This window comes from Rattus norvegicus, chromosome 6, assembly GCF_021556685.1.
Source record: "Rattus norvegicus strain SHRSP/BbbUtx chromosome 6, alternate assembly SHRSP_T2T, whole genome shotgun sequence".
Lineage (NCBI taxonomy): Eukaryota > Metazoa > Chordata > Mammalia > Rodentia > Muridae > Rattus > Rattus norvegicus.
This window is the reverse complement of record NC_141539.1, coordinates 111043130-111069003: the sequence shown is the minus strand read 5'-3', so window position 1 is coordinate 111069003 and position 25874 is coordinate 111043130. Positions and strand designations below refer to the sequence as shown.

General features: G+C 43.6%; 1 protein-coding gene across 1 annotated transcript in view; it reads left to right on the top strand.

The window, feature by feature from the left end:
• The window catches only part of Nek9 (NIMA-related kinase 9), a 40477-nt gene extending 15188 nt beyond the window's left edge, over positions 1-25289 (top strand). Inside the window, exons 9-22 of the mRNA NM_001106747.2 lie at positions 1629-1679; positions 2938-3130; positions 7178-7322; positions 8070-8270; positions 8438-8484; positions 9618-9773; positions 11105-11213; positions 12032-12193; positions 13660-13830; positions 14694-14753; positions 16427-16635; positions 19312-19473; positions 21144-21350; positions 22852-25289. Of these exons, the coding sequence (NP_001100217.2) occupies positions 1629-1679; positions 2938-3130; positions 7178-7322; positions 8070-8270; positions 8438-8484; positions 9618-9773; positions 11105-11213; positions 12032-12193; positions 13660-13830; positions 14694-14753; positions 16427-16635; positions 19312-19473; positions 21144-21350; positions 22852-22974 (1996 nt within the window). The 3' untranslated portion in view covers positions 22975-25289. The remainder of the gene's footprint in view (positions 1-1628; positions 1680-2937; positions 3131-7177; positions 7323-8069; positions 8271-8437; positions 8485-9617; positions 9774-11104; positions 11214-12031; positions 12194-13659; positions 13831-14693; positions 14754-16426; positions 16636-19311; positions 19474-21143; positions 21351-22851) is intronic.
• The last annotated feature ends 585 nt before the right edge of the window (positions 25290-25874 follow it).

Sequence of the window (25874 nt, the reverse complement as noted above, 5' to 3'; positions counted from 1 at the left end):
CTTATTTCTCAACAATATAATCATGGCTTTACTCTCCAACTGAAAAAATTCAATTAATTTTTAATTGAATTTTTTATTTTGTACTTTGTACTTCAATTGTAAAATATAAGATGCTGTACTCTAGGCAGAGAAGAATAATAGAATGAGAAGCATAGATACAGAAAGTTGTGTAAAACACTCTGCAAACACAAGATTTTATTTGGCTACCACTAGTGGTTCTAGACCTGGCCAAACTGTCTTAAGAGCTTTTAAAAATTATTGATGCCTGTGAAATACTGTAGTCAATTCATAGATTTATTCAGAGCTATGAGCCTGTCTAGAATATGGGTTACAAAGAAAAGGAGCTGGAGAGATGGCTCAGTGGTTAAGAGCACTGACTGCTCTTCCAGAGGTCCTGAGTTCAAATCCCAGCAACCACATGGTGGCTCACAACCATCTGTAATGGGATCCGATGCCCTCTTCTGGTGTGTCTGAAGACAGCTACTTATAGATAATAAATAAATAAATCTTTAAAAAAAAAAAACAAAGAAAAGAAAGAAGAAAGAAGGATCAGGATGTTTGAATGACAAGCTTAATTCAAAAGAGAGTGCACGGGCTGGAGAGATAACCACTCACTGCTTTTGCAGGATCTAAGATCAGTTCCAGCACTCACTCCAGGCAGCTCACAGGCACCAAGCCCTGGGGAATCTTGACTCCTCTGGCCTCTGCTAGCACCTGCACTCATATGCATGCGCGTGTGCTTTCTCTCTCTCTCTCTCTCTCTCTCTCTCTCTCTCTCTCTCTCTCTCTCTAAAATATGTCTGAAGAAAAGAGAGAGTACACAAGGATTACAAGGATTAGTTGTTTGTAGAGGACAGTAATGTGATGAGAGGGCTGCCCATAGAATTTACACAGTAGAAATGTCATTAGTCCTTAGGTTGGTTTAGGACGTAAGGACTGATTGGGATGCTTATGAGCAAGGCACCGGAAGACACTACTATATTTATGAGTCACATGGGAAGCAAAGCTGTGCAGAACTAAGGTAGTAAGACTGGACAGGAAGGGTAGCAAACTAAGTACAGTGATTGAATATAATGGTGTACAGCTATAATCCCTGCACCTGGAAGACAAAGGCAGGAGATTACAAGTTCAAAACTATAGATTCTGCATAGACAGTTAAAGATACTGTCTATGCAGAATCTATAAAAGGCACAGTGAAGAAAGGGAGAAGAGAGAGATGACTGAAGTTGATTAGGAGAGAATGAAGGAGTGTTGTCAGTTACAAAAATAGGGAAGTCAGGAAGAAAAGCTGGCTTGGCAGAAAGATAGCAAGCCCAGGGTTGGAGATGCTGAGTTTGTTAGTTGGTGGGCAGACCACATGGAGACGTCTGTCGTGTGCATCAGAGACTCTGAAGGCTCCCTGTTCCAGTCCAGTCCATTTCTCATACGTACAAAGCAAAGACCTGCTGCCCTTTGTGTTTGACAAGTCAGACAGTGTCAGGCCTGTGTAACTCAGTGTTTTGGGTTGCTTTCCTAAATGTTGGAGGATGCATGCATATGTTTATACTTAGTTCATGAAATGTATTAAAGGGGCATGGTTGCAATGTACCTGGTATTTTACTCATGTAACTTTATTTGTCTTTTGGTAGAGAGATGGAAGAAAAAGTCACTCTGCTTAATGCACCTACAAAGAGACCCAGGTAATGCTCAAGAAATAGTGTGGAAATGCATGTGGAAACAGTATGTATCTTCAGTGTGTGATATGGAGGCTGACTTGATTCTGTGCATTATTTGATCTTACAGTCTGCGCTGTCAGTTTAGGAGCCAACATCAGCTTAAATGTCAGATAGTCCTTTCTTTCCTTATTACTTTTTAAGATTTGTTTGTGGATTGTATGCATGCAGGTGCCTTCAAAGACTAGAACAGGGCATTGGATCCCCTAGAGCTGGATTTGCAGGCACTTGTGAGCCATGTGGCAGGGTTGCTGGGAGGGGTCCACTGAAAGAGCAGTATATCTAAGCCATCCCTTCAGCCCCTACTGAGTATTTTTGTTGTTTTGTTATGTTTTTTAAATGTTTATGGCTGTTTCACCTGCACACATGTCAGTATATGTGTGGGTCTGGTCTCTACAGAAGCCAGAAGAAGACATCAGTCCCTGGAACTGGAGTTTGAGCTGCCACTAGGTGCTGAGACTCAAACTCAGGTCCTCTGGAAAAGCAGACAGTTTTCTTAGTCTCTAAGCCATCTCTGTAGCCCCAAATAGTCTTTTCTGAGAAGAAGAAAGCCATCATTTCCTCTAACAATAAAGTGGATGGTATTCCCATGATTGTTGAAAAGTGGAGCTGGTATGGACTGGCTGGGATTTGCTCTAGCTGAGCTGTGATGAACTGTCTTAGCTGGGCTTGGGAAAGCCTCTTTTAAGAGAGGATTGAGGGGGGTTGTGGATTTAGCTCAGTGGTAGAGCGCTTGCCTAGCAAGCGCAAGGCCCTGGGTTCGGTCCCCAGCTCCGAAAAAAAAGAAAAAAAAAAAAAAAGAGAGAGAGAGGATTGAGGGCTGAAAAGATGGCTCAGCAGTTAGGAGCACTGACTGCTCTTCCGGAGGTCCTAAGTTCAATTCCCAACAACCACATGGTGGCTCACAACCATCTGTAATGAGATCTGATGCCCTCTTCTGTGTCTGAAGACAGTGACAGTGTACTCATACATGCAAAATGAATAAATAATTTTTTTTAAAAAAAGAGAGGATTGAAAGAACATAATTTCTCATGTCCAGATTGGTAGTTTTTCTAAGGGAATAAACTTTTTTTTTTTTAAAGAAGGGATTTACTTAGCCCACACTGCTTTTATTATGTGGCCTCAAGTCCAAGGTTTCTTATATACTAGACAAGCACTGAGCTACATTCCAAGTCTTCTTTGAAACCATCATTATGTTAAATGTGCTTTTCGGGATTGCTGGCAGGTCAAGCACTGTGACTGAAGCACCCATTGCTGTGGTAACATCTCGAACCAGTGAAGTCTATGTTTGGGGTGGTGGAAAATCCACACCTCAGAAATTGGATGTCATCAAGAGTGGCTGTAGTGCTCGACAGGTGTGCGCAGGGAACACCCACTTTGCTGTGGTCACCGTGGAGAAGGAACTATATACCTGGGTGGTAAGTAGAGTGGTCTATAAGCCCTGTTGTTTCTGGGCTCCGGCTGTGTAGGCCTTCTGTTAGCTGTCCTTGTGCTGTCGGAATGAGGTGATAGAACATGATCCTGTGAAAGTAGCTCCATTCCCAGACATTGTAGTCACCTGTGAATGGTTTTAGATGAAAGAATGAGAGAGGAAAAGAAAAACGTGAGAGCCTTGGGTCTGAGTTCAGAAGACTGGGCTGACTGTCATGAACAAGTAGATGATTTCTGTCAGGAAACTGCAAGCCCCTTGTTTACGGATAAAATGCTAAGGCTCTCCCATTGTCGCTCTCTGAATTCTGCTCTGGCATTCGTTGTGTGGTGCTGTGGTTTATTGTTGTGCACCACCAACATGTTTTCTGCCTCGTCCAGATCTGCTACTCTCCTCACTCACCTGTAGTTCAGGTTTCTTCTTTGCCACTCATTAGCATGGGTCTTGAACAAATGACTTATAAACTGATAAAATAAACAAACACCTCTTGCCCTCCTGGGTGACCTCTCTGCAACACCTAGCATCATTAATTGACTGTTCCCTCTAAGCTCTATTGTCACTTGGCTTCCTGTTTGATTGCTGTGCCTCTGTAGGTACATTTCAGGCTACCAGCCTCACTCTGCCCCTGCTTCCTTTCTGAGGGAGCCCTTCTATTTTCAGTGGCTTCAGCTCTTGCATGGGTGCAAGTATTTGTCTTATCCCCTACTTTTCCTCCATTGGATGAGAATAGACAATGAGTAATTGTGAAATGTTTAAAAAAAAAAAAAAAGTGACTTGGCCTCTGTTAACAGTGATGGCCTGTGGTTATTTCCTAAACCTTATCCCCTGAAGAACTAGCTTAGAGTAGCTACCAGAAATGGAAGTAATGCCTTACAGCTGTTTATAGTAAAGGACTTATGTCTGAGTGAGTGCATGGAAAGAATTGTTATAGCTAAGAAACTGCTACAAAGCTATGAGGACTGTTTTTACCACCATATAGCACTTCTGCCAGGAGCCATCAAGGAGAAGCTAAAAGCTAGCAGGTGATCTTCCTGAGATGGTTCTGGCATGGACTGTAAAGTTAGTGACAGATCTGCTTCTATAGGCAAGGCTGAGGAGATTTCATTTTAGGAAAGATTCCTGCTTTTAATATGCTTTTCCTGTTATTGTTAAATATATACAACAATCACTAGGAATTAGCCCTCACTTTTGAGCAGATCTCTGCAGAACAATAAAGATGTACTGTCTTGTAGTGATGCTATATAGACAAATAGATGATTTTTTAATTCTTAATGATGATCCTATAAGAATTTCTAAAATTAGTAATTGTTAAGTCTTTTATAATAGGACTGCTGTTAAGTGCTATCTGATGTCAAAACTGCATTGAGGAGTCTGCCAGTCTTCAAGTGTCTATCAAGTGTGAATTGCTTCTGAGACAGCAAGCAAGCATCTACAACTTAGAACACATTCCAAGAGGTTGTAAAATGATTAACCAAAGGTCATACAAAGGGGAGCTGAGGATTTACTATAGGTGCAAGGACAGAAGATAAAATACTGACTGGATTTATCTATAGAAAACTTCACTAAGAACTTAGTCACAAAAGTTAATGGTTTTTAACTTTCAGTGAATCTGTTGAGCTAATAACAGGTAATGAATGTTTGGCCAGATAATTACTCTTACTGGATATACATGTAAATATTCTCTGTTGTAAACTTTTTCAGTTTATGATTTAAATTTATGTTTGAATGTCTACTGAGTTTTTTTAAAAAGGGGGATGCTTGGTTAAACCATGTGATCTATTCTCCTAGAAAAGGTACAAAAGACTAGAAACATTATATTGGAAGGCATAGCATTGGGAGTAAGGACATCATTACATCAGAGCAAGAAGAGAGAGCAAGATTAGAAGGAGAATGCAGAGTGGAATAACTCAGAAATTATAAGGCAACTTTTTAAAAAAAAAAAGGAAAAATATGCAGAATGCAGAGGGAAAGAGGGAAAAAGAAGGAGCTGTAGAGAAAGCAGAAGGAGCAGATGGGCTTCTCCTTATCATAGGACAGAACAGATCTTTTCTTAATAGCATGACAGGCTTAATCTTACTAAAGAGGACAAAACTTTCTTCTTACAGATTTAAGTTTAGTTCATTTAGCAATAAAAGGGCAGAAGCTTTTTCTTTCTCTATGCAATAAAGATTAGAGCTCATTTTTCATCCAGAAGGAGTGAGTTCTTTCTGCACTGGCACTTGGTCTTTTGCTGCATGTGTATATGCAAGTATGGGTGTGTGTTTTTGTGTCTGTGTCTGTGTAAGAATGTAATTATGAGATAAGTATGTATCTGGACCCAACTTGTTTGATGGAGATGTATGAGTGTGTAAGCATGAATCCGTATATGAATTTATGTGAGTTTATTCATATTTGCATGCATAAAGGTTTTTCCTTATGCAAGACACTCTTTTCCTGATTCAATAGAATTTTATTGCTCAAAACTTCCCCCGTGCCTGACAAGCAAGAGGCATCTAGACAAGAGAGGAAAGGCTCTAGCAATTAATCCTTTACTTAATCCCCTGCCATTTTATGATGAGGTGATAAATCCCAGAGGCTGCAGTTTCTGGCCTCAAAGAAACTCAGGCATGTCAGCTACTGCAGCAAAGTGACTTAGACTTAAGATTGGTAAACATTTTATTATTAAACAGTAGCCTTAAATATCTCGCCCTGCCGACACTCTCCCTTCAAGACACTTAACTCAAGAGAGAACCAAGAAAGAACAGCTGGGTGTGATTCCTCTCCACCCCATCACACACACACTTCCTTGATGGAACCAAATTCTCTCTTTCCCCCCTCAGTTTTGTTTTCTTTTTGATATAACTATATCCCTTATAGCTGTTCAGTGTTCTAAGGAAGCTGACCAAAATTTATAAAACTTAATAGCACTGTGGTTTTTAAGAGATTATACTCATGGGGCTAGAGACATGATTCAGTGGTTAAGAACACTGACTGCACTTCCAGAGGTCCTGAGTTCAAATCCTGGAAACCACAACCATCTGTAATGAGATCTGATGCCCTCTTCTGGTGTGTCTGATGACAGCTATAGTGTACTTATACATTAAATAAATAAATAAATTTTAAGGGACTGGAGAGGTTACTCAGAAGTTAAGTGTACTGTCTACTCTCCCAGAGGTCCTGAGTTCAATTCCCAGAAACCACATGGTGGCTCCCAAACATCTGTAATGGGATCTGGTGTCCTCTTCTGGCCTGCAGGGCATACATGCAGACAAAAAGCTGTATACATAGTAAATAAATCTTTTTTTAGAAAATGAGATTATACTCATTTAGAAAATTTTCTGCTTAGTTTTTGTCAGCTTGACACAAACTAGTCACCTGGACAGAGGGAACCTCTCAGGAATTGCCTTCATGAGATTGGCACATTGATTGATGATTGGTGGGGGCACCCCTGGGCAGGTCATTTTGGGCGCTATAAGAAAACAAGCTGAGCAAACCCTGAGGAGGTGTCTTCTGCTTCAGTTCCTGACTTGAGGTCCTGCCCTGGTGTCCCCTGTATAGACTATAAACTTTAACTTCTCCAAGGTGTGTTTAGTCATGGTATTTATCACAGCAACAGAAACCAAATTAGAGCGGAAAGCCACCAAATTATACTTCAACGAACTGTTCGTCGTCACTTATAGTTCATCTCACCTAAGATAAGAATTTGACCTGATGCCTGATGGATATGAACCTGGATGTTCTTTAAAATCTTGTTTATGTGTAGGCGGGGGTTATATTAACCATTAAAGTGCTTTATCCTAGTGAAATATAGTGGTGTCCCGCCCTCAAAACGCAGAGACAGGCAGATTAACACAGAGAGTTAATTTCAAGACAGCTAGCAGTACGTAGTGAGATCTGGTCTCAAAAAATTTTTTTAAAAATTTAATCTACTTACCCACTTTTGTCTTTACATTTCCAGCTATTTTTTCCTTACTGTTTTCTTCAGAAGTAGGATAGATATTGAAGATTAGCTTCTAGTATGAAAAGCTAAAACTTCACAAGACCTCTTTTTTAACAGAACATGCAAGGGGGCACTAAACTTCATGGTCAGCTAGGACATGGAGACAAAGCTTCCTACCGACAGCCAAAGCATGTGGAGAAGTTGCAAGGAAAAGCTATCCACCAGGTGTCATGTGGTGATGACTTCACTGTTTGTGTGACAGGTAAGCACTAATGAAAAGCATCTTGAGTGCCTTTAATATGGACATAATGCAATGTCAGCTGATATTTTATAGCAAACAACTACCAAAACCCCAGACATTAAAAAATACACACATTAATAACAACATTCCTGGGTCTAGCAAGTAAGGCCATAAATTCAGTTCCCAGAATAAGACAAACAAAAGACACTTCCCGATTTGGTACTGTGTGGAAAGAGTGATGAGCAAGGAGAAAAGGGGACAACAGAAGATGTGAGAGAGGAGAAGTTACTACTAGTTTTCCCTACTTTGGGGAGAAAATAATCTCCCCACCTATTTAGGCTTTGCATGTTGCAAACGCTGATGAAGAGTTATTCTTAGTTTTGATTTTATCATTACTTACTTTATAATTCTTGGAATTATTTTTTTTAATTTTATGGATATGTGTGTATCTGAGTGTTACACTGATCATGGAGTCCAGGAGAAGTGCTCAGATTTCCCTGAAACTAGGTTTACAGTTGTGAGCTGCCTGGCGTGGGTGCTGGATGTCCAGCGTCCTTTGGAATAGCAGTGCACACTCTTAACTGCCAAGCTCTCTCCAGCCCCATTGTTGGTATTTCTGTCTACAGAAAGGGAAGGCTCCAGGAAAATCTGAAGATTAGTTAGCGTAATAATCTTACAACTATTTATACTGTTCATTACAGTACTACTGCCACGACATGTGGTTCCCTAAGTCATTCCTTTTCGTGATGGTTTTCTTTCCTTTCGCAGATGAAGGTCAGCTCTATGCCTTTGGATCAGATTATTATGGCTGCATGGGAGTGGACAAGGTTTCTGGTCCTGAAGTGCTTGAACCCATGCAGCTGAACTTCTTCCTCAGCAATCCAGTGGAGCAGGTCTCCTGTGGGGATAATCATGTGGTAGTTCTGACACGAAACAAGGAAGTCTACTCTTGGGGCTGTGGTGAATATGGTAGGTGAACCCACTTCTTCCAGGTACTTAACCCTGATATCAGTCTTCGAGCACTAAACAGGTCAAGTAGCCTTGTTGGGGAATGTAAAATCAGAAAGAGTTGCAGGATATGCTTCTGGGGAAGAACGCCCTTGTTGTAATGAATGCTGTTCTTGTGTGTGTTTCAGGACGCCTGGGTTTGGATTCAGAAGAGGATTACTATACACCACAGAGGGTAACTGAGAAGCAGCTTCCTCTGACAGCCTGTCTAAAACATAGACTCCAAAAAGACATCCTTGCCCCCTGAATCCTCATAGCAGAGTGTTTATTTCTGAACTCTTTCCTGTCGAGGAGGCTGACAGTCTAGGATTCCTGATTTAGCACTATGTGGTCTTGCCATCTGACTAAATCACAGAAATTTGAGAAAATGGATACAGCTATTGTGGACACTGGAGTCACATCTTACTGAGAGACGAGGTTAAAGTCAGTACATAAAACCTAAAGTGTCACAGACAGCTAAATCTCCCAAAGAAAGGATGGTGGGAGGTGATATAGTATCTCTTACCCCAGCCTCCCATTACTACAATTGAATGCCTTGTGAGATTGTTTTTTCTTAGAGGTTGTGCAGTAGGAGACATCATATCTGATTACTGTCAGGACTGCCAGAGCTGGCACTTTAAGAGGCTCCCAAGACTTGAGTCAGCTGAGGGACAAGCACAGTCACACCACTCTTACATACCTCAGGGCCCAGGCTTACCCAATCCTGGAAGGTTAACTACCACTTAACTATAGCTCTACCACCAATGGTTGCCAAATTTTTACTTCTATTCTAAAATTAAATGGCACACTTAAAGACTGTCTTTAGATTCAACCATTCTACTTGTGAAAAGAAACTAAGGCTCAAGGTTTTATACATATCCCTGGCCCGTCTGACACCCTTCCTCCTTCAGCCCTCTCCTGTAAGCTGTAGGAGGATATGGAGGTCCTAGCTGCTCCCTCCATACACTTTCTAAAAAATTGAGATCCTCCAGGCTGCTGTCTTTCTTCTAAAACTGTCGAGGAGCCCTTCATCTCAGAAAACAGCCAGCTAGAGATCAGAGTTGCCCCTTCCCAGTTTGTCTGCATAGTCTCCCCTCTACAGAAGCCTTCTCCAAAGAAGTAGGAGCCATTCCTAAAACAGACTAACAGGGAGCATCTGTTCATTCAACTGCAGCCCTATGTGTTATAAAACTTGAACTCTGTGTTAGGAAGAGTGACCTTCAAGCTGTTGGGCAGCATGATAGCATGATGAAGGAACTTGAGGGTTGTTTTCTAATATGATTTATGTATTACTTGGGTTTTTTTCCCCATTAAGTTTTTTCCTTGCAGGTGGATGTTCCAAAGGCCTTAATCATTGTTGCGGTTCAATGTGGCTGTGATGGGACCTTCCTGCTCACTCAGTCAGGCAAAGTGCTGGCCTGCGGACTCAACGAGTTCAACAAACTGGGGCTGAATCAGTGCATGTCTGGGATCATCAACCATGAAGTGAGTGGCCCTTGAGGTTCTAACCACGTTGCCAGAATGCTGGGCTGGGATTTCTTTGGTATTATAAGTTAGTGGCCATGGAATTTAACTCAAGAAGAAAGCAGTCTCACAGACATTGTGTTCAGAAAAGCAGCCAGCTGCAGCCAGCCACAGAAGAGTTCACAGCATGTGACTGTGTTCTGTTGAAGTTCAGGGACAGGCTAAATGAACTTGATGGCAATAGTCAGAAGTGCAGCTCTCTGTGGGGTTTATTATTATTACTATTATTATTATCATATTTCTTTTTCTTTATTGGGGTACATGAGTCTTAATCAAAAATCAGGTGAATCACCTGAGGGAATGACCTCTGTCTTGATCAGGGTGGTGGTTTTATAAATGTCTTCATACAGAGGCTAAGTGTGATGGTGCATGCCTTTAATTTTAGCACTCAGGAAGCTGAGGCAGGAGGATCTTTAGTTTGAGGCCAACCTGCTGTATGTAGCAACACTCCTTTAAAAAAACAAAGGCAAAAATCCCACAAATGTGTTTGTGCAGATGTGGGTCAAGCTGTGCAGTAGGTTTTACAGTTAGAGCTCAACACCATTGACTGCAGAGGGCAAGGAGAGAGCAAAATCAACTAAATTTAGTTTTGCAACTTGATGAAAAGTTGAGTTAATTTGTTCTTTTTTAAACTGTTTTATTTATTTATGTATTTGGGCATTCTGTCTGCATGTACATTTGCACACCAGAAGAAGGGTACCGGATCCCGTGGGACTATAGCTACAGGCAATAGCAAGTTGCCATGTGGGTGTTGGGAATTGAACTCCCGGTTCTTTGGATGAACAATGCTCCTTATCACTGAGCCATTTCTCTAGCCCCATGTTGAGTTAATTTGTGTGTAGTGTCTAAAGTCCATTCTCAGGAGAGCACAGACTCAGGGTAAAGGCTGGAGAGTGGGTAGTTTGAAAGGTAGTTAAGATGAAGGTTTGTGGTCAACTTTTTTATGTGGGGCTTTTATACCAATTCAGAGAAAGATGTATAATGAAGGTGAAATTAGATTATGGTAGCTGATTTCTTTGTAAGCTGGAGAGATTTTGCCCTGCCCTTGTTAGATAAGCAGCGGATGCAAGCAGTACAAACGTAGATTTTTGTAATCAGAAATCCCTGCTTCTTGCAACAAATTCTCCGATTCTGTGTTTTACTTGTTTCTTGTGTCCTGTTGAAGATTGAAAGCTATGTGGCATGCTCTCTTAGAATTTGCTTGAAAAGACTTTTCCATCCTCAGCCTGTCCCCGCCATCACCGTCCCACCCTTTGCTTCATGACCCTGTTGCTCTGTTTTACTTGTCTCAGGCATACCACGAAGTTCCCTACACGACCTCCTTTACCTTGGCCAAACAGTTATCCTTTTACAAAATCCGTACCATTGCTCCAGGCAAGACTCACACGGCTGCTATTGATGGTAAGCAGGCTCAGCTGGGTGCATGCCCTCAGAACTCGGGTGCTCTGTGCTATAGGGTGTTAGCTTTCTTGATATCTCTTCTGACTTCTCCCTAGTATTCAATATTAACTCACTAACAAATCAGGCATTCAAGTACAGATTTTTTAAAAATGATCTTTTTAAGTGCAAGATAAATGTGCACTTTAATAAGTACACCACACTTTAGACTGGAAAGATGGCTCAGGGGTTAACAGTCTTTGCTGATTGTCCAGAGAACCCAAGCATCTTTACCAGCATCCACTTTTGACTGCTCATAACTGACTATTAACTCCAGCTTCAGGGGATCTGATGCCCTCTTCAGACCTCTGAGGGCACCCAAACATGTGGCATATACACAGAGAGACATACACACATAAAGTCAATTAATAAATTATCTTTGTTTTGTTTTTTAAGCCAGGGTTTCTCTGTGTCTCAAATATTTGACTGAACATTGTCCTGAAACTCTTGTTGTAGAGCAGGCTGTTAAACTCTCAGAGATCTGCCTGCTTCTGCCTCCCGAATGTTGGGATTAAAGCTGTTGTGCACCACTATGCCCAGCCATAAATACTCTTAAAAAAAACATATTTCTAACATCTGAATTCTATGGTCTCTAATTGGCCCTTACTATAAGTATTCTAAATTAAGGTTCTGATTGGTCACACCACCTAGATACCCTCGCCTCAAGGTCACATGGGTAACTTGATATGTACACGTTCTAGTGCAGGAGTCTGCATTGCTGTACCGTCTTCTGTGTTTCATGACCCATTTGTGATTGCCCTTTATTTTTGCTTCTCTCTCAGAGCGAGGCCGGTTGCTGACTTTTGGCTGTAATAAGTGTGGGCAGCTGGGTGTTGGGAATTATAAGAAGCGCCTGGGAATCAACCTGTTGGGGGGACCCCTTGGTGGGAAGCAAGTGATCAGGGTCTCCTGTGGCGATGAGTTCACCATCGCTGCCACCGATGGTAAGTGCCTATGTTTCTCAAGCCTTCCAGACAGGTTTGAATTCTGGAAGAAGTTTTTTATGTAACTGGCATATGTTTTATGTCTGATAGAGTAAATTTTTTTAAAGGCCAGATTTCTAAGTTCACCTAATTTCACTGTCATTTAACATTTTTGGTAAAATATTTCCAGAATCATTGAGCACTTCTTTTTTTTTTTTTTTTTCATTGAGCACTTCTGTCTGTCTTGTTCAACACCAATGTTGATCCCACATTCCGATCAGCACTGGCTGGATGTGTGGGAAAAGCAGGGTAGAGAAACATCCAACTTCTTCCCTGGACTCAGTCTTCTCCACCAGGAGCTCGTGCCTTTCAGTTCCCCTCTGTACCTTGCAGCTGTCCCACCATCTCTGACCTTCAGACATTTACCACAGCCCTTCAGCATGGATAACAAAAGCTAGAGTGGCAGTATAGCCCCTGTATTACAGATGAGTGCGTATCTGCTGTCCAAAAGATCATCCGTCACATGCCCTTTTGTGAGCAGGGGAAGGGAGAAGGAGAGAAAGCCTAAGTTAATACGAATCAGATTTCTGGTATTGGCAGGTCAAGCACTGTGAGTCTTGGCAGACTTCTTAGGTCGGCCAGCTCCATCCTGCATGCCCCCCCATTCTTCCTCAGCAAGTCCCGTTGACTCTCTTCAGCATAATCCCAGCAAGTCCCAAGACTTGAGCTGCATTCTGCTTCCGCCTTTGCTCTTTTGCAGTTGGTTCTCATCATTGCCTTGGAATCCTCTTAAATACTTCCTGCCCAGAGCCTCTCTTGGTTTGGTACAGCAGTCAGGCCTGCATGGTCCCATGTGACCAGACCTCTCCTCCCCCTGACTTCTCCCTTACTTTTCTTCTAAGTAAAGAAGGAACAAGGAGGGAATAAGACCTCCTTGTTCCCTGTTGTGCAAAGCTGCACCTGTGTGCCTTTGTTCCTGCCTGTGTCTGCCGACAACTCCCTCAGTTCCGCTAGATGAGTGCTCAAGTGTCAAAGAGTATTTGTCTGACTGCTTCTCTGAAATGATGAAGTCCTGCTGTTACTCACGGCCTTCACTGTCACACCAACCCCCTTCTTTCATAGCACTTGCCTTGTCTGAAATAGGAGAGAGCTATTTGTTTGTTGCCATTCTCTTCACTGACTACACAGGAACAAGGGCTTAACTTTGTGTCCTGCCTCAGACACCTTGAGAAACACTTGCCATCGAGTAAATTCTCATACTTATTTGAATCAGTGAGTGAATGAGTGAGTGAGTGAGTGAGTGAATGGCAGACGTAGGAGCAGCAGTCATTTTTACCTATATATACCTATATATTACCTATATATAGAAAGTATTAGCTTTTCCCTCACTTTGTAGGACTTCTCTCTAGATTCAGGGTGTAACTGTGGGATAGCCATAGAATTGGAAAAGTCGTGTCCCATCAATGTGCTCTTTAATTCTTTTCTAGATAATCACATTTTTGCCTGGGGTAATGGTGGTAACGGCCGCCTGGCAATGACTCCCACAGAGAGACCACATGGCTCTGATATCTGTACCTCCTGGCCTCGGCCTATTTTTGGATCTCTGCATCATGTCCCAGACCTTTCTTGCCGTGGCTGGCACACCATTCTTATTGTTGGTAAGGGTTTCATCTATGTGGAGGTGGGGTGGCTTAGACAGGATTGACTCACACCTGTGGACGGTACTAGTAGTGACATTGTTGGAAGTACCCTGAAGCAGAGGCTGCTTCCTTGAGCCTTGTGCTAGATAAAGATGTCATGCAGAGTGACAGGAACAGAACATTGTCATTTCCCAAGTTAGGCATCCACTGTTTCTTCTCTGTTGGACTGTTTCGTCAGGGCCTTGTAACTCGGTCTAGCCTCAGTACTTAGTAGCCAAGAACAACCTTGAGTTCCTAACCTGCCTCCACCTCGTGAGGGCAAGAACTGCAGCCTGTTCCACCACCATCAGTTGGGACCTTTTTTAAATGGAACAGTTTTGGAGTCTTCCCCCCAACATTCATCTACGCCATAGAATGTATTACTTCCATTTCATAATGTATTATCTGTATTTGTATTTTCTTGATAAACATTTAGTAATTCCTTTTAAAAAATGTTTCCAAATGCTTTTTGCATACAGAGTGCTTTGAAGTACATGATAAAAGCTTGGCTTTTATAAATCTTAGTCCTGCACCACCCTTGACCAGCTTAATCAGGATCTCTGGGGTCAGATGCAGATACTGCTACTTTGTAAAGCATCCATGATGCTTCTAGGAACACAGAAAATTCCCAGTATAGACACTGAGTACAGTAGCTCACAAAGTGCTCACTCGTGAGACTCACTTCTAATAGTGAGTCTGGGTTACTTGAGACTCACTTTTAATAGTGAGTCTGGGTTACCGGGAGTCGGTGTCGCAATGATGGTTTCTTCCTGTCCCATCTCCCTTCACTCTTCCTCTCAGTGTCTGTACAAAGTGCTTACCTACTGCATATTTCTCCTCAGAGAAAGTATTGAATTCCAAGACCATCCGTTCTAACAGCAGTGGCCTATCCATCGGAACTGGTAAGCAGCCGTGCCCCAGGCACCAGTTTGGTCTTTGTGTTAAGGAATTGTGGCTAAGAGGCTAAGAAGGTTGCATTCTGGTGAGTGTTGAGGCCTTGGCATTGTTATCAGGGTGCCTTGTCTTCTCTGCCTGCGTTATGTGTGGTAGCAGGTAAGAGACTTGGTCCACATCGTCGTGGACATTCGTATTCCGTATCAGCCTGTACTCCCACGGTCTTCCAGGCAGCCTGGTCTTTAAAAATCTACAGCACTTGGGAGACAGGGGCAAGTGAGTTTGAGGTCAAATGTGTGTATATAGCAAGTTCCAGGCCAGCCAGAGCCACACAGTAAGACCCTGTCTCCAAAAAGCAAACAAAATTTACCTTCAAAATAGGCCCTCTGAAGAAAAAGTCAGTTATTAACTTTCAACTTAGGAAAATCGCCTAAACCCTCTGATAGCTTCCCCACTATAATTTTCTTCCTGGTTCTCTGTTACTTGGGACCATGCCAGAAAACTAAACTGTTCTGCTTTTCACCCGTGAGAAGTCAGGTATGTACAGACATTTCAGAATCCATCTTCCTTTTGGGGGAAACTTAAGAGGTGCTTGGCTCACTGCTGAACAGCTTTTTACATAAGACAGTACTAGTGGAGGACACTGCAGTGTGTTTACCTACCAGAGACGCGTGAAGACTTAGATCATGGAAATGGATTACGGTGATTATAGCACCATATATGTAAGCCTGGCCTGGTGGCACCTGCTTATAATCCTAGCACTAAGAAGGTATGGCAGTAGTGAGATCAGAAGTTCAAGGCCAGCCTGGCTGACATAAAGATCCTGTCTCAAAAATTAAAATTTGCAAACTGAGTATTGATGGAGAACACCTTTAATTCCAACACTTGGGAGACAGAGGCAGGTGGATTTCTATGAGTTTGAGAGGCCAGCCTGATCTTCAGAGCACGTTCCAGGACAGCTAGGGCTACACAAAGAAACCTTGTCTCGAAAAACCAAAATAAGCAGGTAGGTAAGCAGGTAGGTAGGTAGGTAGGTAGGTAGGTAGGTAGGTAGGTAGGTAGGTAGGTAAGTAGGTAGGCAGGCAGGCAGGCAGGCAGGCAGGCAGGTAGGTAGGTAGAGTAGATGGAGTAGAAGTGTAGGCCTGTAAGATGCTCACGGAGGAAAGGCTTATACTGCCATCATGACAACCTGAGTTCAGTCCTGGGACTCACGTGGTAGAAAAAGAGAATTAACCTCTGTAGATGGTCTTCTGACCTCTACATGGACAGTGTGGCACACACATGCCCACATGCATACACATAATACATAAATCTATGTAATAACTTTTAATCTAATGCAGAGCTGGAAAGACAGTTCAGCAGTTAAGAGGACCTGTGGATTTTACAGAGAACTGGGGTTTGGTTCCTAGCACTCAAATGGCTGCTGACAAGCATCTGCGACTCTAGTTCCAGAAGATCTGACGCCCTCTTCTGACGTCCAAGGGCGTGCATGTGCATGGCACCTAGACATACACATAGCCAAAACCACCCACACACATAAAATTTTAAAAATCCTTTTAGAATATTTTTTATAAATTTAAATGCTATGTAAAAACTTTTGTGGGAATAAGTGAGGTGTCAGGCGGTGACTCTCTTTGTGGCCTAACGAAGCTCTTTCTTTCCTGTGCTCCACACCCACCAGTGGTTCAGAGCTCCAGCCCAGGCGGCCGCATTGGTGGTGGCGGGGGTGAAGAGGAAGATAGTCAGCAGGAATCTGAAACTCCAGATCCAAGTGGAGGTTTCCGAGGAACAATGGAAGCAGACCGTGGAATGGAAGGTTTAATCAGCCCCACAGAGGCTGTGGGAAACAGTTGTGGGGCTAGCAGCTCCTGTCCTGGCTGGCTTCGGAAGGTAATTCCCTTGGAACAGATACTTCAGCTAAGCCTGTAGCAGGAGCCAGTAAGGACTGCCAAGGTCTCACTTTCTTGTGCCCTACTAATTTAGACAGGAGTCAAGGCTTCACCGTCCCACCTGCGAAGAAGATGTCTATATTTTATTTTAAAACTAGGTCTCAGTTTGTATCCCTGGCTGGCTTAGAACTCACAGACTCCCACTTGTCTCTGTTTCCCAAGTGCTGGGACTAAAGGCACAGGCCATCAGTGGCCTAGCTCTGTCATGCCTGCATATTAAAGTAAAGTAAATGCATATAACATCTTTTTGTTTTTATAACCTATTGTGAAAGGTTTTTTTCATTTTTTATTAGTTCTTTGAAAATTTTGTGCATTTCTATTTTCATCGTATTTAATTCCTCCCTCCAACTCTTTTATATCCATTCCCCTCCCAAAGAACCCAGCTTTATCTGCCCCCTTCTTTTTTTTAGGCCCTTTGAGTAGTTTGTGCTGCCCATATCTCTTGGATATATGTCCTTCCACTGGAGTATAGTTAACCTACTAGGAGCCCACCTTTCAGAAGACTGATTCTTCCTCTCCTAACAACTAGCAGTTGCCAATTAAGTCCTTAGCTAGGAGTGGGATTTTATTCCCACTTCCACTCTTCATCTGGGGCTGGGATTTGCTTGGGCTTGAGTTTGCCCAGGTCTTAGGCATGCCATCACAATTGCTGTGAACTTAATATGCAACTGGCCTTCCGTGTCTAGGGAACGCCTGTTCATTCTCAGAGTCCTCTAGAGCCTCTGGCTCCTATAGTCCTGCCTCCTCTTCCACAGTGATCCCCGAGCCTTGGGATGACAGGATATGATTCTCAGATCCTCTTTAGAGCTATGAACTCTTCGGTCTCATTGTCTGCTCCATTACCAGTTGTGCAGGTCTCTGTGAATCACTAAACACTGCCAAAAGCAGCTTCTCTGAGGAAGGTTAAAAGACATGGCCATCTGTGAGCACAGCAGTAGGTCATGAGGGGCCAGTTTAATACTGTGCCCATTTAACAGAGTAATAGTGGTAGGTGCTCCCCTAGGGCCTATGACCTGTCGTGCTGTGTTTGTGGCCCCAGTAACAATGCCAGATAAGGGACTCAACTGTGAAGCAGACCTTAAATTCAGTCGGACAGTGGTTACTCGCTCCAGTAATACCCACACCTCTGTGCAGCAGTCAGCATGTCTTGCCAGGCTGTTGTTCTAGTTTGAAGGACTCGCACACCCACATGATTACATTTTCTCTCTGGTGGTGGTATCTGTAGTGGTGACTTTCAGTGGTGTGAACACTTGCCAGTTGTGAAAAGACTTCAAAAAGAGTATCAGCTTGCTTTCTCTGTTTTATAACTCAACTGTGTGATGTCTTCAGCAATAGGGTTTGTTTTGCTTTGTTTTAAATACAAGGTCTTACTTGTACCCCTGGCTGTCCTAGGACTCACTATGTAGGTCAGGCTGGCACTGAACTCACAGAGCTTCCTGCCTCTGTCTCTAGTGAGTGTAGGGTTTTACTATCACGTTCTAGAGGATAACAAGAATACTGGCCACAGCCTGCACTGCTTGGGGTCTGTGGGCCCTCACTTGCCAACTCCTAAAGAGGTAGCGCATTCCTGGCACTGAGCCTTTGGGTAGCCTGTGGTTTGGAGTAGGCATCACTACAGGGAGGGGAGCACTGCACAGACAGCTTTAAAGTGCTAAGGAATGAACTGCTGTGGACACTTCCTAAGGATAAAATACAGAAAGAGTTTAAACGGAGTTGAAGGCATGTTTTTGCAGTGTACTTGTGCTAAGATCCAGCTCACTGCTGACCTTTCACTTCATAGAACTAAAATTTTGAGCAGGTGAAATGCCTTACAATAGAAATATAGTATATTGAAGGTAAGGTACAAAAAGTTTAAAAAGTAAACTATTTTATATGAAAAGATTGAGTTTCTGTCAGCAAGACCTTATTTTTTCAGACAATACATTGCATAGAAGAATGTGGAAGACTACACTAGGTGCCACTATAATAGTGGTTATTTCTCGGAGTGATGAAATTGCCAGATTTGATTGGTGCCTTTAACCCACCTCTTGGTATATTCTTCTTGACCCAGTCACTAGCATGTGTGCATGGCCAACAACATTTGCAGTTATGGATCCCCTGCTGGCTGGCCTGGAGCTCACTGTGTACGTCAGTCTGGCTCCAGACTCAAAGCCTCTGCCTCCTAAGTACTGTGATTAAAGGCTCGTGTCTCTACACATGGTGGAATTTTTAATTTTTTACAAAAAAGGGGTGGTAGTGGTCTACATATTGAAAGCTCTTCATCCGTTAGGACTTAACTGAGGATGGAGAACAGAGGAAGCAGCACACCTCCAGCCTCAGCCTCTAGCAGCCTGGCAGGGGGCCTCAGTGCCTTGCCTTCAGGCCTCCTCACCAGCAGATAGTGTGTGTAGAATTGTGTTGGGAAAATAAACCAGATAGCAACTGTTGTTGAACTTGAGTTTGCATCACTGAAGGGACAGCAGTTTGGTTCCAGGTTAGGCAATATATGTGGTCCACCACCATTCTGTCCCACTAGAGGGTGCTGCTGTCACAGCAGAGTGAAAGTGAAAGCTGCAGGGAACGTGGGAGAAAGGAACTTGCTGCAGCAAACTGTTGAAATTCTTTCTTGTATGCCTAGGAGCTGGAAAATGCTGAGTTCATCCCCATGCCTGACAGCCCAACTCCCCTAAGTGCAGCATTTTCACAATCTGAGAAGGACACTCTACCCTATGAAGAGCTGCAAGGACTCAAAGTCGCATCTGAAGTCCCTCCGGAACACCAGCCTGCAGTAGGAGCCTGGGTAACTGAGCTAATTCTGTAACCTCAGCTTGGTAGGCAGTGGGCTATGAGTTCTTAGGTCTCCGGGCTTCATCGCGTCCTCTTGCTTTCTGGCCTCGTGCTACACTGTCTCTTGGTAGTTCTAAGAGCCACTCTACCTTACGGCACCAGAGGATCATTTCTTCCTCTCTTCCTCAGGAGTACCAAACTGAACCATAATTTCCAAATGGTCTTTTTGTTGTGTTGTGATGGTTTGTTTCTGTAGCTCAGCCAAGGATGAAGGGTGACCTTTAACTTCCCTGTTTCTCCTGCCTCCATCTCCCCAAAAGTGATATAAGCATGTGCCATATTTCCAGTTATGCAGTGTGGGGTCCAACCCAGAGATCTGTACATGCTAAGAAGGTTTCACAGATAGCCACGTTCCCAGCATCCAGACTCAGTTTGGATGGCACCATGAGTTGTTGAGCTGTGTGTAAGGAGTAATGCCTGGAGTCTACTGAAAGAACAGCACATCTACAGCCAACCTTGGTAGAAATGAAACCATAAATCAGTAACTAAAGCAGAGAACATCACATTTCTAGAGAAGCCACAACATTATTACGTGACTTTGGGTTACACAAATCCTTTGCCACTACAACTCTGATCCCATAGCACAAAAGCAGTCACAGATACAGATTATCTCTTATCCAAATGATTGGGACCCAGAAGTCTTAAATCTCATGTTTTGGTGGATTTTGGGATATCTGCATATACATAATGATATGTAAACATAGCTTGTAGGCCATCTTGTGATTGGAGGTTGTTTTGTGTCATATTTTAATAGACCTGTTCTGAACTCAGGCCATCTCATGAGCCTGGGTGTGATGTTTTCCACTCATGGTATCACTTCAGTGTTCAAACAGGTTTGGTTTTAAGAGCATTTAGGATTTTCAAGTTAGGGATGTTCAACCCGTGATACATAATGGATGAGTGGGCCTATGTTTCAATAAAGTTTTATTTACAAAGTAGGCCAGCATTGACCTGTCGGCTGTTTTTTGCTGGCCTGCTTTTATTCTATTTTTATTTTATTCTACTTTGGTTTTAAGAGGCAGGGTTTCTCTGTGTGGCTCTGGCTGCCCTGGAATTCACTTTGTACACCAGGCTGGCCTCAAACTCACAAGAAATCCAACTGCCTCTGCCTCTCCACACCTGGCTCTGACCTGCTCTTTTTAAAAAGTATATACAGGAGAAAAATCCCAACTAGAATAACTGAAAGCCTTCCCAGGAGAGCGGTAACCAAGCCTTTAAAACTTGAGAGTGAGCATTTCCCTGTCTGTGTTAGCCTTCCTAAATTGTCTTGTCGGTTTTCTTCACAAACTCTTCTGGACTCTCAGACACAGTGTGACCATCTACGTTTTATGAACCTCACTGTGATCAGAACTTCTTCACCTCAGCACTAAAGTGGAACATTCAAAAATCCTCCCAAATAGGGGATCGTGCAGCCTGATGGGTCTGAGGCACGGGGCCTGTCCTGTGAGCCCGAGGCACGGGGGCCCCTTGTCCTGTCAGTACCGAGTGCACTGGAATCCAGGCATGCTTTTGCTTCATTTGCACCTATTTTTGTGTATTTTTGTATTACTGTGCTGGTTAACGGAAAAGCTGTCTGTACTGGGGAGCCGTGGCACATCCTCTGCATTATCTCCTTGTCCCTAGCCCCCCCGGCTGAATCCTGCAGTGCCGTGTGTTGGGAAAGCATTGACCTCTCCTGCCTGTGCATGCAGTGCTCTGCAAGTGGAGGTTGAGAGGCTGCAGGGCCTGGTGTTAAAGTGTCTGGATGAGCAGCAGAAGCTCCAGCAAGAAAACCTCCAGATTGTTACTCAGCTCCAAAAGCTCAACAAGAGACTGGAAGGAGGCCAGCAGGTGAGAGCACTCATTAGAGAGTAATTGAATTCTAAACCTGCTTTCAAAGGTCACAGAAACAAGCCATGAGGTGCGAACTAGACTTAGCCTTTTGTGATTCCCTGTCTCTCAAAGATGGGACTTGGCACTTGATTCCAGGAGCCTTGGACCCACCTAGTTCAGGTACCTGGGCTTACCATTTTTAACACCTAACTTCCATTGTTTTCTGTTACAAATCGTCTGGCTTTCCCACTTTGATTGTGAAAATGTTTAAAGGTCATAATGAGCATGGTATGCCTACCATGGAGGCTCAGTAATAACTCACGTGTTTCTCTATTTGGTAGGTATGTATACATTCTTGTATTATCTTTTGTTGGTTGGTTGTTTTGTTTTGAAACAGGGTTTTTGTGTTGCTGGCTTTCCTGGAACTTTTTGAGTAGACCAGGCTGAGCTCAAACTTGGGAGATCCACCTGCCTCTGCCTCCTGAATGCTGGGGTTAAAGATGTGCCCACCACTGCCCCAGTCCATTCTTAATCTTAACCATTTCATTTGTATGTGTGCAACAGTGGAGATTGAGCCCAATGTCTTACACTGGTAGGCAAATGCTTGATGCTGAGCTACATCCCTAGCCCTTGCTGAGCCATTTTAAAGTAGATTCTAAAAAATGGTTTGAGGTTGGGCTCAGCTTAAGGCTCAGCTAAGAAAAACACTTGCCACATAAACCTGACCGTCTGAGTTCAATCCCCAGAACCAACAATGGGAGGAAAGTATCCCCTCCCAGCAGATGTCCTTCTGCCTGCACACTCAGTGGCATGAGCACACACATGCTCTTTCTGAAAACTAGAAGTTAGAATTACCGCTTTATTGGGTTCAGGTTAAGTATTTTGGGAATATTTTGCATATGCTGCTTCTTGGTATCACTTCATCTCGACTCAGCTAGAAGGGAGGGAAGAGTCATTCCTTGGCTTTGCCATTTACCCCGGATGTGAGTTCAGACTTTACTTTGTGAATACAACCTACTGTGTAATGTTGTTTTGAAGATTAGGAGAAACAATATTTGTGAAATACTTCAGAAGGTTACACTGGCAGCTGTAGCAGGCATCAGGATTGTTTTATCCAGGACTGGTGAGGTGGGTTGGTTGGTTGGTTTTTTATTTTTGTTTTTGAGACAGGATCTCTCACTTGGTATCCCTGGCTTGTCTAGAACTCACTATGTAGAGTGGCTTCCAACTCATGGAGACAACCCTCCTGCTTCTGCCTCCTGCATGCTGGAATTAAAAGTGTGCACTAAGACCCCCGGCCATTTCACTTTTCATACTACATCCCCCAAACACTGTAGACCCGGGCAAACCAGAACAACTAGTTACTCTATTGCCTAAGTGTAAAGATACTGTTTCCAAGACACTGCCACCTGAGCCTTCCCCACTGACAGCAAAGCCTGAGAGATTTGACTATTGAAAACAGTGTTGGTGTCATGGCCAGCAGCACTGTTGCTGATGTGAAACTGCTCTGTCTCCACAGGTGGGGATGCACTCCAGAGGAACCCAGACAGCAAAGGAAGACATGGAAATGGATCCAAAGCCTGACTTAGATTCAGATTCCTGGTGCCTCCTTGGAACAGACTCTTGTCGGCCTAGCCTCTAGTCTCCTGAGCCCACATAACCCTCAGGAAACTGGGACCCAAAGAACTTCACCGCACACTTACTGAGTGCAGAGAGCAGCTTCCCTGGCTTTGCTCACTTGCAGACACAGAGCGCAGGGCAGATGGAGGCTCGAAAGCACTTTCCTTGTGCATTTGGAGAGTGGCATTGCCTTTTAGATAGGATCTAGGAGTGATTTTATTGTGTGGGAGAATGGAAGGGTCCAGTGGCCCTGGCTTTGTCATCAGTGACTGCCATAGCAACAGCAGCTCTGTCCCTCGTCTTTTGAGCCCACCTTTGAAGAGGAGACACAGTACTCACCTTAATTGCACTGGTAGCAGCTCATTTCCTGTTTATCATTTTCATCATTAATTGGAAGCTGCCTTGGGATTTAAGCACCAGGCATTGCACATCTGGATGGATGAAGGAAACTATAAAAATGGAGTGGGCTGCCCAGGCTCCTCCAGAGAGTGGTAAAGTATTCATGCCTTCTCAGAAGCCTGGAGTCCAGAAAAATTTACTGGTAGAGTCAGTCAGTCTAGAGCTTATTTTCAGGAAGTTCGGTCACTTCATGCAGCTGAGTGCTTCATGAGGAAGCTTAGATTGCTTTCACTGTGGAGGTTGTTTGAAACATCATCAGTGAGGTGCAGAGAAAGGGCAGGTCCCTCACCACAATAGCCAAACTTTGAGGCTACAGTTAGTACAAGATGGGGTTTCCCAGTTCTGGGGGATTCCTCCAAGACAAAAGGTGTCTGAGCAAATTACACCACCATCAAGTAGTAGATAGAGCTGTGGGGGAAAATCATGGGGGGAGGTAATACTTCCTTCAGTGCCTTGCCTTGGTATCTGAGAGGGCCTCAGTGACACTGAGGTCTTCTGTCCCTGTGAAGGCTTCTTTGTACCTGTAGTGTCATGGCCCTTAGGGGTCTGATTGGGATAATCAACCCTGAGCACTCCCTTTCTATGTCTAGTCAATATTGTCCCCTCTGGTGTGTTTTGGAGCCATGTCAGACCAATCAGTGTCATCTTTTGTACTTGAGTAGCCCAAAGCCAGCACCAAATCCTTGGGGTCACAAAAGCTTGACAGGTAGAACCTGCCAAGTAAGAGGGAATTAGCTGCAAGCTCACTCTGTGTTCTTGTTGAGAGGAGCAAGCCACCGTTCCCAAAGACAATAAATGCCCTAGAAGAGCCAACCTTCCAGGCAGACATTTGGTAGTTTCCCTTAATGTGAGCCTTGTGCTTCCACCAAGTCTAATGGATTGCTTGTGTTTGAGGCCACTGCAGCTCCTTTGATAAGTACCACATCCTCTGTGCTACATACAGCTAAATTAATAGTGTTTCATTTAACCAAACCAAAAAAAGGTTTGCTATCTCTTTTAATATTGCAGGAGGACCTACCTATGCAGGAGAAATTTTGCCATTTCCTTAAGCTAGTGGTACAAAGGCTGGTGCTGGGAAGAAGCCCATCTCTGAGGATGGGCAACTCTGTCCAATGGGATCACTGATGTCCCTTGTTTTCTCAGTTCTGAGAAGCTCAGTACAGTAGTACAGATGTCATCACTGAAGCTTTTTTCCAGAATAAGGAAGGCCCAATCCAGGTGTTACAAGTTCTAGGGTCTGGCAGTCAGCCCTGTCAGAGTTTTGGTTCAGTTTGGTCAGTACAACTTTGGTTTTGTCAGGACTGGCTGGCCTTTCAAGTTCCTGTGTCCTCATGCTTACCATCTCAGCAGGCCTGAGAGGCAGGGTCTGAGGTGCTCGGTGTGAGCGCTGCTTCTGCTCTGGAGCTGAGGTGTGGGCATTGCTGACTCGGGGGTGACAGCGAGTCTTGAAGCAGGCAGGAGTCCTGGGGAGTCATGCTCAAGTACAGCATGGCGGTCGTTTTCTCTAGTCTGTTCCTTTGGGAAGTGTAGGTTTGCTATTAATCTAGCTGAGAATCTAAGTTCTGTGCCTTAGAGACAATTTGCACTTTCCAGAATTGTGCCTACGACAGCCATAAGATTTTTTCCCTACCAAACAGCTATGCAAACAAAAACCAGTTCAAAAGTCACAACCATCCACTGGGTTTAGTAAAAGTGAAGACAGCAGAAATGTCTCAAATGGTCTCTCTAGCTAAATCTTCGTAAATTGTCCTGCTCGCCCTCCATGCAGTGCTGGGTGATTGAAGCCTTCCAGTAGTGCTGCTTTGAGTTACAGTATAGCCTGCGTCTATCCTCTGTGCCAACACTGGCTCAAGAGCCAGCTTCTTGTTAGCCTGATGCTGGAAAGGATGAGGATGAAGTGGTGTGGCGTTTCTGTTTAAATAAACGTTTAAACTCTCAGCGAGTGCTGTGCTTCAGTAGGCCTGTCTACCGCCTCAGTCCCAGAGACAGAACACCCACAGTTCTAGGCCTTGGGAAATCTCCAATTCTGTGAGTCTTCTATAAATAAATAACTAAAAGTGTTCTTTTAACAGAAATGACATAAGAAACATTACACGGAAATAACCTCTGCTGTTTTCCAATTTCATTCTTGCCAGAAAAAAAAAAATTTCCCCCAGAAGTTTGTAAAAATTTAGAAAGTGCAGAAGGGGAAAAAGCCATTAAAAGAAGGATCCTCTGCAGGTCAGAGTGACTTGCTGAGCATGCCTAGTGACCAGAGTCCAGGCTACGGAGACTACAAAGCTGTCTGAGGCCTCACACCCTGGCATGTGCATACACAGTATTGAGAAGAATCAGAGCTCTACACACCTCCTTGGTCCTGACCAGGAGACTTTTCCAAGTGATCATGCCAGTTTGTCTACAAAACTTCCTCAGGAAAGCTGAGTTGTACTTCGTCTCCTTGGCACAACAGCTGTTACTTTTCTTGGCTGAGCATCGCACTAAACTTTAAAGCAAAAGGCTCCTAATGCTCAAATTTCATTTGGT